The sequence below is a fragment of the Streptopelia decaocto genome (assembly GCF_964273445.1).
Source record: "Streptopelia decaocto genome assembly, chromosome: 4".
NCBI classification, from domain to species: Eukaryota; Metazoa; Chordata; class Aves; order Columbiformes; family Columbidae; genus Streptopelia; species Streptopelia decaocto.
Genome location: NC_138658.1, coordinates 65,389,282 through 65,402,390, shown reverse-complemented (window position 1 = coordinate 65,402,390; position 13,109 = coordinate 65,389,282). Strand labels below are relative to the sequence as shown.

Sequence of the window (13,109 nt, the reverse complement as noted above, 5' to 3'; positions counted from 1 at the left end):
TTACACTGATAACATAAAGTCTTTAAGTAAAGAGAAAATGAAAGGATTTAATTACAGAGAGTGCAAGAAACTGCATCAGTACTAAAAATGTTCTGACCTATCACTCGCCATGAGGGTAAATGCATTTAATTGTGAAATGTTTTATCTGCATCTACCATTTGCCTATTATTTGCTGTATAAGACATTGTCTCTTGATATGCAGCTCAGTGGTCACTCATCTATTAATGAAAGTTATCCATGACTACAATGTGTAATCCTTCATAACCTTATGTTACAAATATTCTTAGGATGCTGTACAATTTGGCTATTGAAAATTGCTTAAAGAAAATATGAGTGAAAGGTCCTTGTCCCTCATCTAGTCTTGACAGAAGTTATCTTACTAGAAGAAATGTTTATGCCCTCAGGCTGGAGGAGGGAGGATGCTGAGCATCCATGAGAAGAAATAGTCTCCCTGGACTTGCAAGAACCAATACCTCTGTATGCCAGAGCTCAATTACGCCCCTCGGCTGTTGGATTGGTATGTGTGCTCCGAGAGGCCATCTACACATCTTTTACAGTTTACAACAGCTAGAAGAAAACGTGAGGAGTGAAAGTGCTTTAATAAATTTCTTAGCTCATTATTTCCTTGAGGAATCAAACCAATCATCCAGAAGAAAAACTCATAAAATACAGCGAAGGATGGAAACATTTGTTTTGAGATCTCTATCTTTATGATAACCTCTTCAGCAGAGATATGTGGTGCAGAGGAGAAGTCTTCTGCTGGTTAGTCCCACATTTCAAGTATGTAAGTGCAAATTTACAATGTTGTTTTTAAGTCTCAGCCAAATAGGATATAACCTTGGGCTAAATTAGTGTTCTAATTTGCAGTCTGTTCAACTGCAACCTTGTACTGCGTTTGGCTTCTGAAATACGTTACACAAATACATGCAATACCACACACTACAGCTTCTTTTAATAGAGCCACGTTCTTTCTGCCACAACAAATGAAAATCCACCCATCTCGGAATATGACGTTTTTGTTACTATTTAAATTAGATTTCTTGCACATTAATTAGCACATCTAGGGTATCAGCTGGTGAAATGTCTTTGGGAATTAGGGTAGCACTGAGAAAATCACCCAAGCAGGAAACAAATATGTTGAAGAGGGGTGGTCTGCAGCCTGCTAAGGGAGGTATGCTTCACGCCTTCCTGCAACAATAATTCTGTAACAACTGGTTAATTGGACTGTGGAAAAGTACAGATAGCTTCTTTAGAGTTTAAACACAGTATCTTCTGCAAAGCTACCAATATGTGCAGTTTATTTTGAAAGTGAACGTGGGAGATAAAGCAGAGAGTGGAGCGCTGGTGTGGACTTTAATATTTTGTTTTATTTCAAGAAAAACATTTAATTTATTTGTTACAGGTCCACGATTACCTTAGGAGCAAGTTGTGTTCCCTGTATGAAAATGACTGCATCTTTGACAAATTTGAATGTGCATGGAATGGATCAGACAGGTAAGCCATCCTTTTGTCCATCACTGTCTTCATTTATAATAGCAAAAGAGCTCCCATATGATGTGGAACGATCAGAAAGTAAAGTGTTACACGTGGTTATTTTCCACATCAATTTACATTGTCACGTATCAGTGTTCAGGTGGATAAGAGGTGTTTGGATATTGGTGTAGTTGTGTCTCTGAGCTCATTAGACATGATGTTGTTAATCTTGGCTCATGCCTTGGTGGAAATGAACTGTCAAATTCTGTCCCTTTTCACCAAAATCATAAGTAGCCTGCAAAAATTTAAAAGGATGCTGCCCACTTGCACAGCCCCACCAACACACTAAGGAAGTTTGTGGGATCCTGTATTTACACATGAGCTACCTCAGCACTCCAGTCCATTTACTGGAAGCAGGGAGTGAGGAAAGGCAGTCACAGGCACCCACTGATCCTCTACAAATTGCTGCCACCTTCCTACTGACATAAATGATGTTTTCTTCTGACACCTGCCCCACCAGAGTAGTCCCTTTACCTATGCACTGAAGGAGGGGTCCTGGTTTTTATCTTGGACATCTTGGACACAATATCTTATTGGATATTTTCATAAGAAACATCAGCACAACAAGTCAGAGAGTTTGAGTGAGGATATAATGTGCTAATGCCATCATATTAGCAAATGATGGCAAAACTTTGGGGAGCGGGAATATTGTACAGGAAGAACTGAGCAGACGAGAGGGCTGGGATAATAAAAACTGATGAAATCCAAGAGTATAATGCAAGGTGAGGATTTTAGTTGAAAGAAAACACAAACCTTAATCTTATCAGTTAGAAGCAACTCACAGGGACATTCATATGCTAGGTGACTGTTGAAAGGATTATCAGTCTACAAAATGCATTTGAAAGAGAGCATAGAAGCCAGTTTTGAATGGCACACAGTGACTTCTGGCTCAGCAGAGCTAGGAGCCAAGAGGCAAAAGTTTGGCACTTGCTGAGAGCCTGGAACTGTGCCTTCAGCTCACGGTCCATGTCATTGTACTTGAAGCAGGCCTGCTCCCCTGGACTGCACAAGGACTATGAAACAGACTGAACAGAGTGTGGGGCTGTGAAAAAGACAAATATGATCCTCAAATGGGCAAGACTGGGATATCCAGCAGAGAAAGGAGTAATGGTGACATTATGTTTGGGTTTTACTCAAAGACCTTTGGACTGCAGTTACACATTTATTGTCCCTCATCTCCAAGGTGGATGAACTAATTGGCAAATGGACAACTGCTCTAAAGAGAAGAAAGGGCAGGATTTTGGTTTTGATCAGCTTAGCAGAAGAGAAGGCAAGATTATATTTGATTCTAGGTAGTATATCAAGGAGGTATACATAGGAAAGAAGATGATCTAGCTAAGATAAATGTGAATGATAATGACACAACAGAAAATAGGTATTGAGTGACAACAGGTAATTATAGCCTGGAAATTAACAGGTATATGTGATATTGGTTAAAATGACAAGCATCTGAACTTGGAAGTGCAGAACAAGGTCTCTTCCAGTCCTCTGTTCCACAAATGCAGATGAAGTGTAAGGTTGTACACTATGCAAGGGGTGTCTTCTCTTTGGACTACTTTCCTTTGCCCAGTTCTTGTACCCACCCAACAGAGAGATTCTGTCTTTGCTAAAAAATAAAACTTTTCCCTTGTATTGTTTATTATGCAAATGAAACTCTATACTTTCATTATCTCTGTTGTCTGCGTGCCAGAGTAATGTGTTTTCTGACAAGGATTTGACTCAGCTTTGAGTATCCCCTGTGATACAAACTGCTGGCCATTTAAAATGACATAGGGGGACCACACTGGGCAAAACCCTTCCCAGATTGCTATGAGGGCGACTTGGGCACCAACTGTTGTGGAAATGGCTTTGATATGGTTGGAAAGTGGGAATTACCCACAGAAGTTTTAGGGGAAGGTTCAGGTTTTGGTGCTTTAGCACAGGGTTGTATCAGTAGGCTGGTTACTGCTTGAGTTTGGTCCTATTGGAAAGACCAAAATTAAAGCCTTTCTTGGAAATATGCACAGTGCTGGTCCCTACCTAAATCTGGCACAGAAGAAGAGCGCAATTGAATCATTCAGATTTTGCGAAACTTTGGCAAAGATTCAGGGCTTTTCAAGTCCTTTCAAACCATTTTGCTTATCCTTGATGGGAATTCCCAGTGCATTGTACAGGATGGACAGCCACATGTTCCTGGACACAGAGTCTTTCTCCTGCAGTTGAATGAAATGCTGCCGTCCTCATTAGTGTGGTAAGACCACTCTCTGGGTAGCTATCAATTAATAATATAAATATTATTCAATATGAGGATTTAAAGTGAGCATAATATTTTAGTTCCTACTTGACAGATTAGAAAGATCAATGCAGTGAGTAATTATTAAGTGGGAACATTAGATTGTGGGGGCTTCATTTATTGTACTGCCCAGACACTGGGGCGTTGTTAGTCGTGCACAATTACCAAATCTGTCACTAAACAGAAGACACTGCTCTTGATTGTAAGAAACTGTTGAGTAGAACAGCTGGCAACATTTGACAAAAGAAAAAGGTTCTCTTTAATCTGGTTGTTTCTTTTTAAGAGTCAGATGTATCAGCATTCATGTTCATTTTTTGGATGAACATTCACTCTTTTGAGCTTCTTGCTTCTGTGTATATGCATTGTACTATTTTGCTGCATACTACAAGTATTTTTTTAGTGGATCATGATTTAAATTATATTAGGGTACCAGTAACTCTTAAAGAACAGCTTATTTGAATAGTAAGGTCACTTAATTTGATCCTTATTTATTTTTTTAAAAAGTACTCCTGCTAAAGATAAGCAATGCTTATTAACAATGGTACTCCTAAAAGATGCTGCAATACAGTATTTATATTATTGATACGTATACATAACAGTAGTGACTGCAGTTCTAAACATGGTATTTTTATCTTTTGAAGGCTTTAAAGCTACAATGACAATTTAAAGTGACAGGATTGTTCAGTTAAAAATGAAAGCATATTTATTATTTAGGTGAAAATATTTGTTATTGATATTTGTCATTACTAAGGAGTTAATCTAGGCTATGATAGAACCTGATAGTGAGGCTGTTTACAAAAAGAAATCAATGTACATGAGCTCTGATTAGAACGTGATTGATGCTCAGTTACTCCAATGAACAGGAACTAATATGATCAGACAGAGCCGATCTCATTTGCTGAAGGGCACATTAATCACTATGTACTTTGGCAACAACAGTGGTCAGGGAGGGAGTCAAGCAGGGGTCTTACAATAATTCAAGCAGATGAGCACATATTATCTGTAGTTGAGTATATTACACTAAAATCATGCCATCTTTATTCTATATACATCATTACATGACTGTGTAGAACATGTGAGCCCTATTTATACATGAATTTAATTTAGTTCTTCCATTTGCTTCCGAAGTCAGGTCTTTTAATAAGGACCTGCAAGACACTGTTTTCTTCTCACTGTCAACCACACCCATATTGTTTTACCTCAAAAATTAGCACTTCTGGAGCTCTTTGTGAGTAACAGGAGAAACCAGTAAAAGAAAAAAATAGTGTAGTAATTTTACATGGTAGTAAGTGAATACCTTAATTGCTATTATTTTTTTGAAGATTTCTAATGGGTGTATGGGAACCTTTCCAGGGAAACTTCTGAATACCGTCATGATAAGTGACGTGCTGTAAGCAGATCAGTGAAGTCACATACAACTGTTCAGTCAGTCCTTTCCTACTGAACTGTCATTCATCCCACTGAGTATCTGTCAGCCTTCACTCCAATCAGGCAGAATTGGCAGGTCCCAGTGGATGAGATGTTAACAGTCTATTCCTGTCTGGCAGCACACTCCATGCTGGAGAGCTAGAAGACATCATTTTGTTCTCAAGGCTTGGTGTGTAAAATATTAGTTTGGAAGGACTTGGGGATCCCCGGTTCTAATTCCTGGTCTTATCCCAGGCAGCTGTACCAGAGGCCCAAAGCCCTGAACCCTGTGTCTCGAGCTTTCCCATTGGAGCTCCCCAGGAACTTTAAAGAAAGTCCTTCTTTGTGATGGGGAGTCAGTTGCTTCACACAGTGCAGAATAAAGGAAAATTCCCCAGTATGCCAACAGGCTTTCACTGTTTGCAACAGTCCTTCCTCCTTTCCCTTGATCATAATAAATCTCATTTTTCATTCCCATGAAAAAATGTTTTTGAGGAGTTTTCCTGGAACAAATCCTCTCTTTTTGTTAGGTCAGCTTGTCATGAAACCAGATCTGGCGGGCCTTGCTTGTCTGTCCCAGGAGACTGCAGATGTGCTGTTCTGCACTGGTACACATGCTAGTGAAATCTTGCAAATTTGGAGGCTCAAAATATAATTGGAGGGATGGTTTCAGGTCAAAGAAATGGTCCCTTTTCATGCTGGGTGCCTTGAGGGACTCCTTTGCAGGGATTTACCAGTCTGGAGGCAGTTCTGCTGGAAGCTGCTCTGAGTCTCCTCCCTTCACACTTGCTTGGATTCAATGTCCTGCCTCTCTTGCTGCAGGGAATGAAGTTCTGCTGCCACATTTGCAGTAAGGGGCAGGTTAGCAGTGCTGGCTTAGTTTTTCTGTCATCCTGAAGCCTGATATTACACTAGTCCTTGAAGCCTGTCCACCCTTAGTCCTGTCACACCATTCCACATCTTCCACAGGCTCTTGAGCAACAGTCGAGGGGGGAAACTATGCCATGGACTGGATTTCTCTGGACGATAGAAATCTGCAGGTGAAGAAAAATTTTGGTGCCTGTAGGAAGACTAATCTAGGTCAGAGTTAGCCCAAAAATGATTATGGAAAAGTCTTAAAAAACAAACAAAACAAAATACCACCATTAACAAAATCAACACAAAACAATGTGAAGCTAGTATGGTTTGGTTTTTAAGCAAGCCTTAGTTGCAGCTGGTGTCCCCAGAGTTTCAGGGCAAACCCTGACATCCAGGAAGGCAGCTGCATGGGGCAGTTTTGATAAAAGCTGTTGCATACAAGGATGGCCACAACATGGATGACATTTAAGAGCTTGTCTTGCAATAAAGAAATCTGAATGAAGTATGCGAATAACAGAAATGAGAAAGGCAGAGATATGATAGTTCTTAATGACTGACATGTTTGATGGATTCTTAATGTCTAAAAAATATTGTAGAAGATCTCATTGAAGTTTAGGAAAAATGATGAAGTCCTATTCAGATGCCTTTGAGGTTGGTGAAGTAGGGAATTTATTGACCTTCCCACAGAAGCAGAATGTTAGAGAGGGAGACCACATACTGAAGCATTTCATTTAACAAGGAGTCATTACCAAAAGCAAAATATTGAGAGCCAGATGTTTTAAGGTATTAAGATTCTTCAAGATGCTGAAGCCATAAGCAGCTGTTAGAGTGGTGCTGTAGACCCTAAAACTCTGGCCCTAAATTAAACATCAGTGTTACTACTACTGATTGTTAAACCCAAAGGAGAAAAGCGAGGATGGAAGCCCAAAGCCTTCAAGGGCTGAGCAAATTGTCTGTGAGAGTAAGCAAGACTGGAGGTAGTGGGTTATGGCAAAGAAAGGGTGAGCAGTGACACCTCCCAGAGTAAAATGAAGAGATGAGAGGCAAAAATAAGGAGCAGAGAAGAGGAAAGGACAGAGCGAAGCACAAGAGACAAGACAGAGCAGGGAAGAGAGGATGTAGCTGAGGAGGACTATTCACTGACAGGAGAGAGAAGCAGGTATAGTGTTTTATAAAAACTGTAAGGCAGGGTAGAGGGAAATGGAAAAAGAGGAGAGGAGGGAAAGGTAAACCTAACTGGGAATGTGGTAAAGACCAGAGTAAAGATTGTAGAAGAAAGTGAGGGAGAGAACAGGATGGCAACAAGGGAGAGAGTAAGAAAAAAAGTCAGTATAAGTAGGAATGGACTGTACTGGGGGTTTCTTCTTTTACCTTCTGTAAGAATACATTTGCCCTGCTTGTAAAGAAAAAGGATAAGACTTTGGGCCATAGTGACCCCGCATGAGGACTGGAGTTTGGCAATGACATGCCTCAGATTGTGTCCTTAATAAGCAAGAAAGCCCCAGTGACAGTACAGGCTGGGTGAATTAGTAGCATTTTGTGTTGGCGCACATTTGAAGGATGGTCAGAAGCCCTCAGACCTTGCTTGGAGCAGCTCTGACGGGGGAGCACAGAGCTCCGTGTGCTCTGCAGGGCAGCACCGTGCAGAGACTAAAACATGTTTCCCTTGCGGGGCAGCCCAGGGGTAGCGTGGAACTGTGTGAATGCATTTACAACCCTACAGATATGGGGTGTTGCCAACCCTTCCAGAGCACCAGCCAGGCTGCCCATGTGTGAAATGAAGGCAGTGGTAGCCATGTCACTGCCATTGGTGTTTTTTCCTGCCTTATTTTTTTTTTTTGCCTTTATTTAAATTATATTTTTTAATCCTGTCACCAGTAGCTGTGGTGCAGTCCATCAGCAGCTTTGCTCCAGCCTGAGCTATCAGTGCGCCACTCCTCAGGGTGCTTTGGAGCGTGTTCTGCATCCTAAATACCCCTGCACGGATGAGATGACGGTACCTCTGGCGGTGGGTAGAACAACTTGTAAACCTGCTTTCTGAGTGAAATTAAAGGTGGTTAGACAGAGCTTCTCAGGGCTGCCCCTTACATACCTGTGAATTAGTGTGGGGAGGTTTTTTGGGGGAGGCTTAATTTTGTTTCTTGAACCAGCCACACTCGCAAGGGTGTTGTGCAAGCATTCATAATAACACCACTGTGCAGAGCAATGAGTCTGGAAATATAGAACAGACTCTTCCTATACTCAGCTACAATTTTTGTTCTTACATATATATATATACATATTTAATTCTCCCTACCACATTGCATTCCATTATTGTATTTTATATTATCCTGAATGGGAATAAATTGTAGGCTTCGATCTAGTTCTTGCTCTCTTTTATTGTTATTTTAAGCAGCAGGTAAGGTTATAATCCATCTGTGTTTGTGACCTTGAACAAGAATGGGCACTTTCTCATTTACATAATGCTATTTTTTACTGAGCCATTAAACTGCAGAAAAACAGGGCCAGCATGAAAAGTAGTCATCTACATATGTTAAAAAAATAACTGCAGTAAATCCAACAAAAAAAAAAAAAAAAGCCCCAGAATTTAAAAAATATGCAAGAGTTAAAGAAATTAAAAAGCAAATGGACTGTAAATGCAGTTTTACTGCAAGCAAAACCTCCTAAAATCAGACTCTTGACAACATCTCTCTGTGTGTTTGGTGCACGGGTGCTCTGCCTGTATGAAAACTGCTCTCCTGACAGTTTCTGCCTCCAGCAGGAGGATGCTCTTCATTCCCCTGGGGACCACAGCTCTGCAGCCCATGGCACAGGCTGCCCTGGCATTACGAACCTGTTTCAAAATTTTGCCTGGGGGCAAAAAAAATAACGCAGTACTATGCTGGGCTGTTTGCATCACAAATTGTGTATGTTAGCGCTGAGATACGAAATAACCTCAACATTCTCCTGTTGTGAATAACCATTACAGCAGGAGCCATAATGACAAGACACGGTGATTTGGAAGGAGTGAAACATTAGGTTTAGTGCTGTTGACTCAATTTCTGAAATGGGCACTAATCTTGATCAATAGGTTTTCTGCAGCTTCTGGGATACATTTTATCAAGCTGTCACACCGATTTATTTATTTATTTGTTTGTTTGCTTGCTTGCTTGTTTATTTATTTATTTATTTATTTGCTTGTGAGACTGTTAACTTGTGCCTCACTAAGGGGCTGGTGGCCACTCTGTATGGACAAGAGCATCTTGCCCATCCCCGGCAGCAGAGCAGTGGTGCTGCCAGCTGTGTGCTGCCTGCAGAGCTCGGGGGAGCAGCTGCCTCTCCACAGGGTGTAGGCTTGTAGGTGAGCTGTGGCTGAGGGCAGCACATACTGCGTCTCTGTGCTACACCCCTCTGATCTCCAGCAGTTTCCTTTAGCGCTTTATGAGCTGCAAAAAGCTTGGTGTGGAATCAGCTGCCATCAAATTCCAGTGTGCCATCAGCAAACATGGAAGGAAGATGGAGCTGGCAGTCCTGCTAGTGATTCACAGCACACAGATCCAACTCACCCGCTTTAGTTACCCTACGGTGGCTCTGAAGCGGGCAGAGCTGCTGTCAGGCGGTACTGGTAGTACAAAAGCTGTTAGCTGCACAGCTCCCATTTGTGCGTTTTGCAGTATGTTATTCATTTGTATTACAGTAGCTTGTAATGGCCTCAAATGAGATCAAGGCAGCACTGGCTGGAGGCTGTGCACATAGTGTAAGACAGCTCCTGAATCCAGGAGCTCCTAATCTAATCAGCTAGTGAGCATCTGTATGGCAGAGAGTGTAGTTTATTCCTTATTCTCCCACAGTTGCATATGCCAGGGTTTCCTGCCGGTGTGCTGTTCGACACAGATTCCCCCTAAATGGGAAGCAACAGCAAATGTAGCTGTCAGTTGAGATGGAGGTTAGTTTATTATACGCAAAACATGTGAAATATGCTCTGTTGGGCTGTACTAGAAAGGAAAATAGTCCTTGATTTTCTGAGGTTTAGAACTGTGCAGCTTCTCCTGTGGAGACCTAACTGTTTGCAGTGGATTCCCCTTCCAGAATGGAAATTCAGAAAAAACACCCTATTTGGGGTTGAGACAGGAGAGTAAAGCGTGGCTCTGGCTTCGCATATGGAAAAAGTTCACAGCTTTTGAACGAGGCTCTGAAACCCATGATTATGCTAATCCAATAACCTGAGGGCCATGGATGAAATCCTGAATTCATTAAAGTTAGTGACAAAATATCCTCCCCTTGGGACCCGGGGAATGAAGCAACTGGCAATCCATTATTTCAAACTACAAGCTGATTAATGGGGTAATTTTTATACAGCTCGAGGTATATTTTCTGTTCCTTTCTCCCAGACCCAGAAATATATCCTGACTTGAATCTTCATTCAAACTTCATACAAGAGATGACAGAATCCTGTTTATCAATGTGTTTACTTCTGAGAAGCATTGTACATGCAAATTGCAAGGTCTATGGCTTCAGGAGGGAAAAGGGTTTACTCTGGATGTAAATTTACTTGTGCAAACTCAGTGTGATTTTTCTTTTTCAGAGCCTTTTAAAAGACCTTTCTTCAAAATACTCACTAAAATATGTAATTATGTACTAAATCTTGCTATTATGTCACAAGGTTGGAAATACTTGGATTTTTTTTTTAAGACTTTTTCTGGAAACATGTTAAATCTTAGCTGTCAGAAAAGGTAAAGCTTTGGAGAAAGAAAAAAGCCTGAAATATATGACTCTTAAAAGCTCATAAAAAGCTGGAAGGTAATTAAAAATAACTTATTAAAACATATTACTTTTATTGCCTTTTGAAGTCAGTCTTCTGCTGTCAGGGTTCTGACATTTGTGCATGCTTCAGGGTGCTAGTTTGGGGGTAACTGTAATTTTCATTGAATACTGTAATAGAGAAAGGGAAGACATTGCTGGAAGAAACTTATTCACTCTGGGGAGTACTGGGAAAAATCCTGTTTTATATTCTTTCTCAGCTAAAGCCAGAAGATGTGTAATCTCTAGGTTAACGCTCAACTGTCCCAATCCAGTCATGTTGGTAGACATCCCACAAGCTGCTGTTTAATTTTGTCTTGGTTTTCTCTCTCCCTCCCTCTCTCTCTCTTTCCCTCTACAGTGTGATAATGACAGGTGCATATAACAACTTTTTTCGAATGTTTGACCGAAATACCAAGCGGGATGTTACCCTGGAGGCATCCCGAGAGAGCAGTAAACCACGAGCTATTCTTAAGCCCCGGAGAGTCTGCGTCGGAGGCAAACGGAGGAAAGATGACATCAGTGTTGACAGTTTGGACTTTACTAAGAAGATCTTGCACACAGCGTGGCACCCAACTGAGAACATCATTGCTATAGCAGCGACAAACAATCTGTACATATTTCAGGATAAAGTGAACTCAGAAATGCACTAGATTTAACAATATCCCTCTATATTTACAAACCAGCCTCTTGAGAGTTGTAGAAGGATGTTATCTTCACAAATATTGTGGCTTCTGTGGTGGGATTTGTAGGTTGCATCCTTTCATCCCTCAGCCTGTATCATTATTGGTGGCAAGCCAACTATTTTCCATCACTGCAACTGTATGAGTAAAAGGCACGACTGCAAATCCGGTACTGTGGTCTGTATTGGTTCTTTTACCCAAGCAGGGGTAATTATTCACTTTGGGAGCGTTCCTGAGGAGGGCTGAGACTTCTCAACGCCCATCAATCCTTTTGAGGGTCTCAGTGGTTTGCAGGACCATGCTGTTCCGCTGCGCTGCCTGCTTTTGCAGTCCACAGCATTTACCACATTGTTAGAGCTTTTTGCCTCATTTTTTTTTTTTCAGCAACATTCTCCTGTCTTTCAACTAGGCCAAGCCTGTTGGAGCGACTGAATAGCCACATCCCTTTGAGCACGTGGCACAATGGAGAAGCCTCGTGACAATTATAACTGGAAGCAGAATCTCTGCTGCTGAAAAGCTGCCCTGTCTCACCCATCCTATTCCCTTCTTTACACCACCCTCTTATTTATTTATTTATTCGCATTACTAACCTTGTGCTACAACTTAATGACTGACAGACTGGTAAAGTTACTCAGCCAGCTTATTTTCAGAAGTTCATTTTCCATAAATCTCTTTGCTCTGTTTAAAACAATAACTAGTATCTTCATCATGTGGAGGACTATAACAAATCTTGGTATTGCCACTCCAGAGGGACTGACTGGTCAGATGTAGCCTGGCAATTAACACACAAACCCGTCCTACCACTTGGGGGTTGGGGTTATGCAAACCTTGGCTAGAAGTGCTGTCCTTGCAGGCAATGATTGACTTAAGTGGGAATAAAGTTACATCACTGCTAGACATTTCAGAAAGTCCCTCGTTTATTTACTGCAGCATGGTTATTTTAATCCTGGCATTGGGGGAATACATGTGATGCCATGGGATCTGTAAAAGAAAGGTGCTGTGAGATTCAGCACTGCTCAGTGAATTTAAATGAGTCCACTGCTGGGTGACAGAATTATTCCTGGAGGAATAAAAATTACAAACCAAACAAAAGCTTTTTCAACATAAATACCTTTATTCAGATAAATAGTGATGTAAATGGAAAAAAGAAGGTACATGCAAGTGCTGTACCACATGCAGGAATTTTGTGGGAAGGGTGCAGTGGGCAAGGAGTCCTCTTAAGTTCTGTTGCATTCCTAATAGCTCTGGCAGAAAAAATAAGATCCCAAAGGATTTCTCCTCAAACCATGAATAAAAGAGCGCAACTCAGATGGCCTGTTAATCTGCTCGTATTAAAACTCCTCAGAAAAAAACAAAAAAGAAAGAAAAAAAAGAGTCTTGAAGCCATTATGCACTGATATCTTGGTAAGTGGAGAATGTTCTGATGAAGGGATCTGCATGTTTTTGTATTTTGGTTTGAGGGAAACGGCAAATGAAAATCTGCTTACAAGAACTAAAAAGAAAAAACAAAGCCTACAGTTTTTATATGACATCTCAACACAACACATGAAATCCGTATGTTTGAAGTTTTCTAGATG

General features: G+C 41.0%; 1 protein-coding gene across 4 annotated transcripts in view; it reads left to right on the top strand.

Annotated features, from left to right (window-relative positions):
* Window positions 1-11,700, top strand: part of PPP2R2C (protein phosphatase 2 regulatory subunit Bgamma) — a gene marked incomplete at its 5' end in the record, with an annotated part of 195,497 nt that extends 183,797 nt beyond the window's left edge. For all 4 annotated transcript variants that reach the window (XM_082050548.1, XM_082050549.1, XM_082050551.1 and 1 more), the window contains 2 exons: window positions 1,403-1,494; window positions 11,211-11,700. In XM_082050548.1, coding sequence (XP_081906674.1) covers window positions 1,403-1,494; window positions 11,211-11,502 — 384 coding nt within the window. In that variant the 3' untranslated portion in view covers window positions 11,503-11,700. The remainder of the gene's footprint in view (window positions 1-1,402; window positions 1,495-11,210) is intronic.
* Between the last annotated feature and the right edge of the window lie 1,409 nt (window positions 11,701-13,109).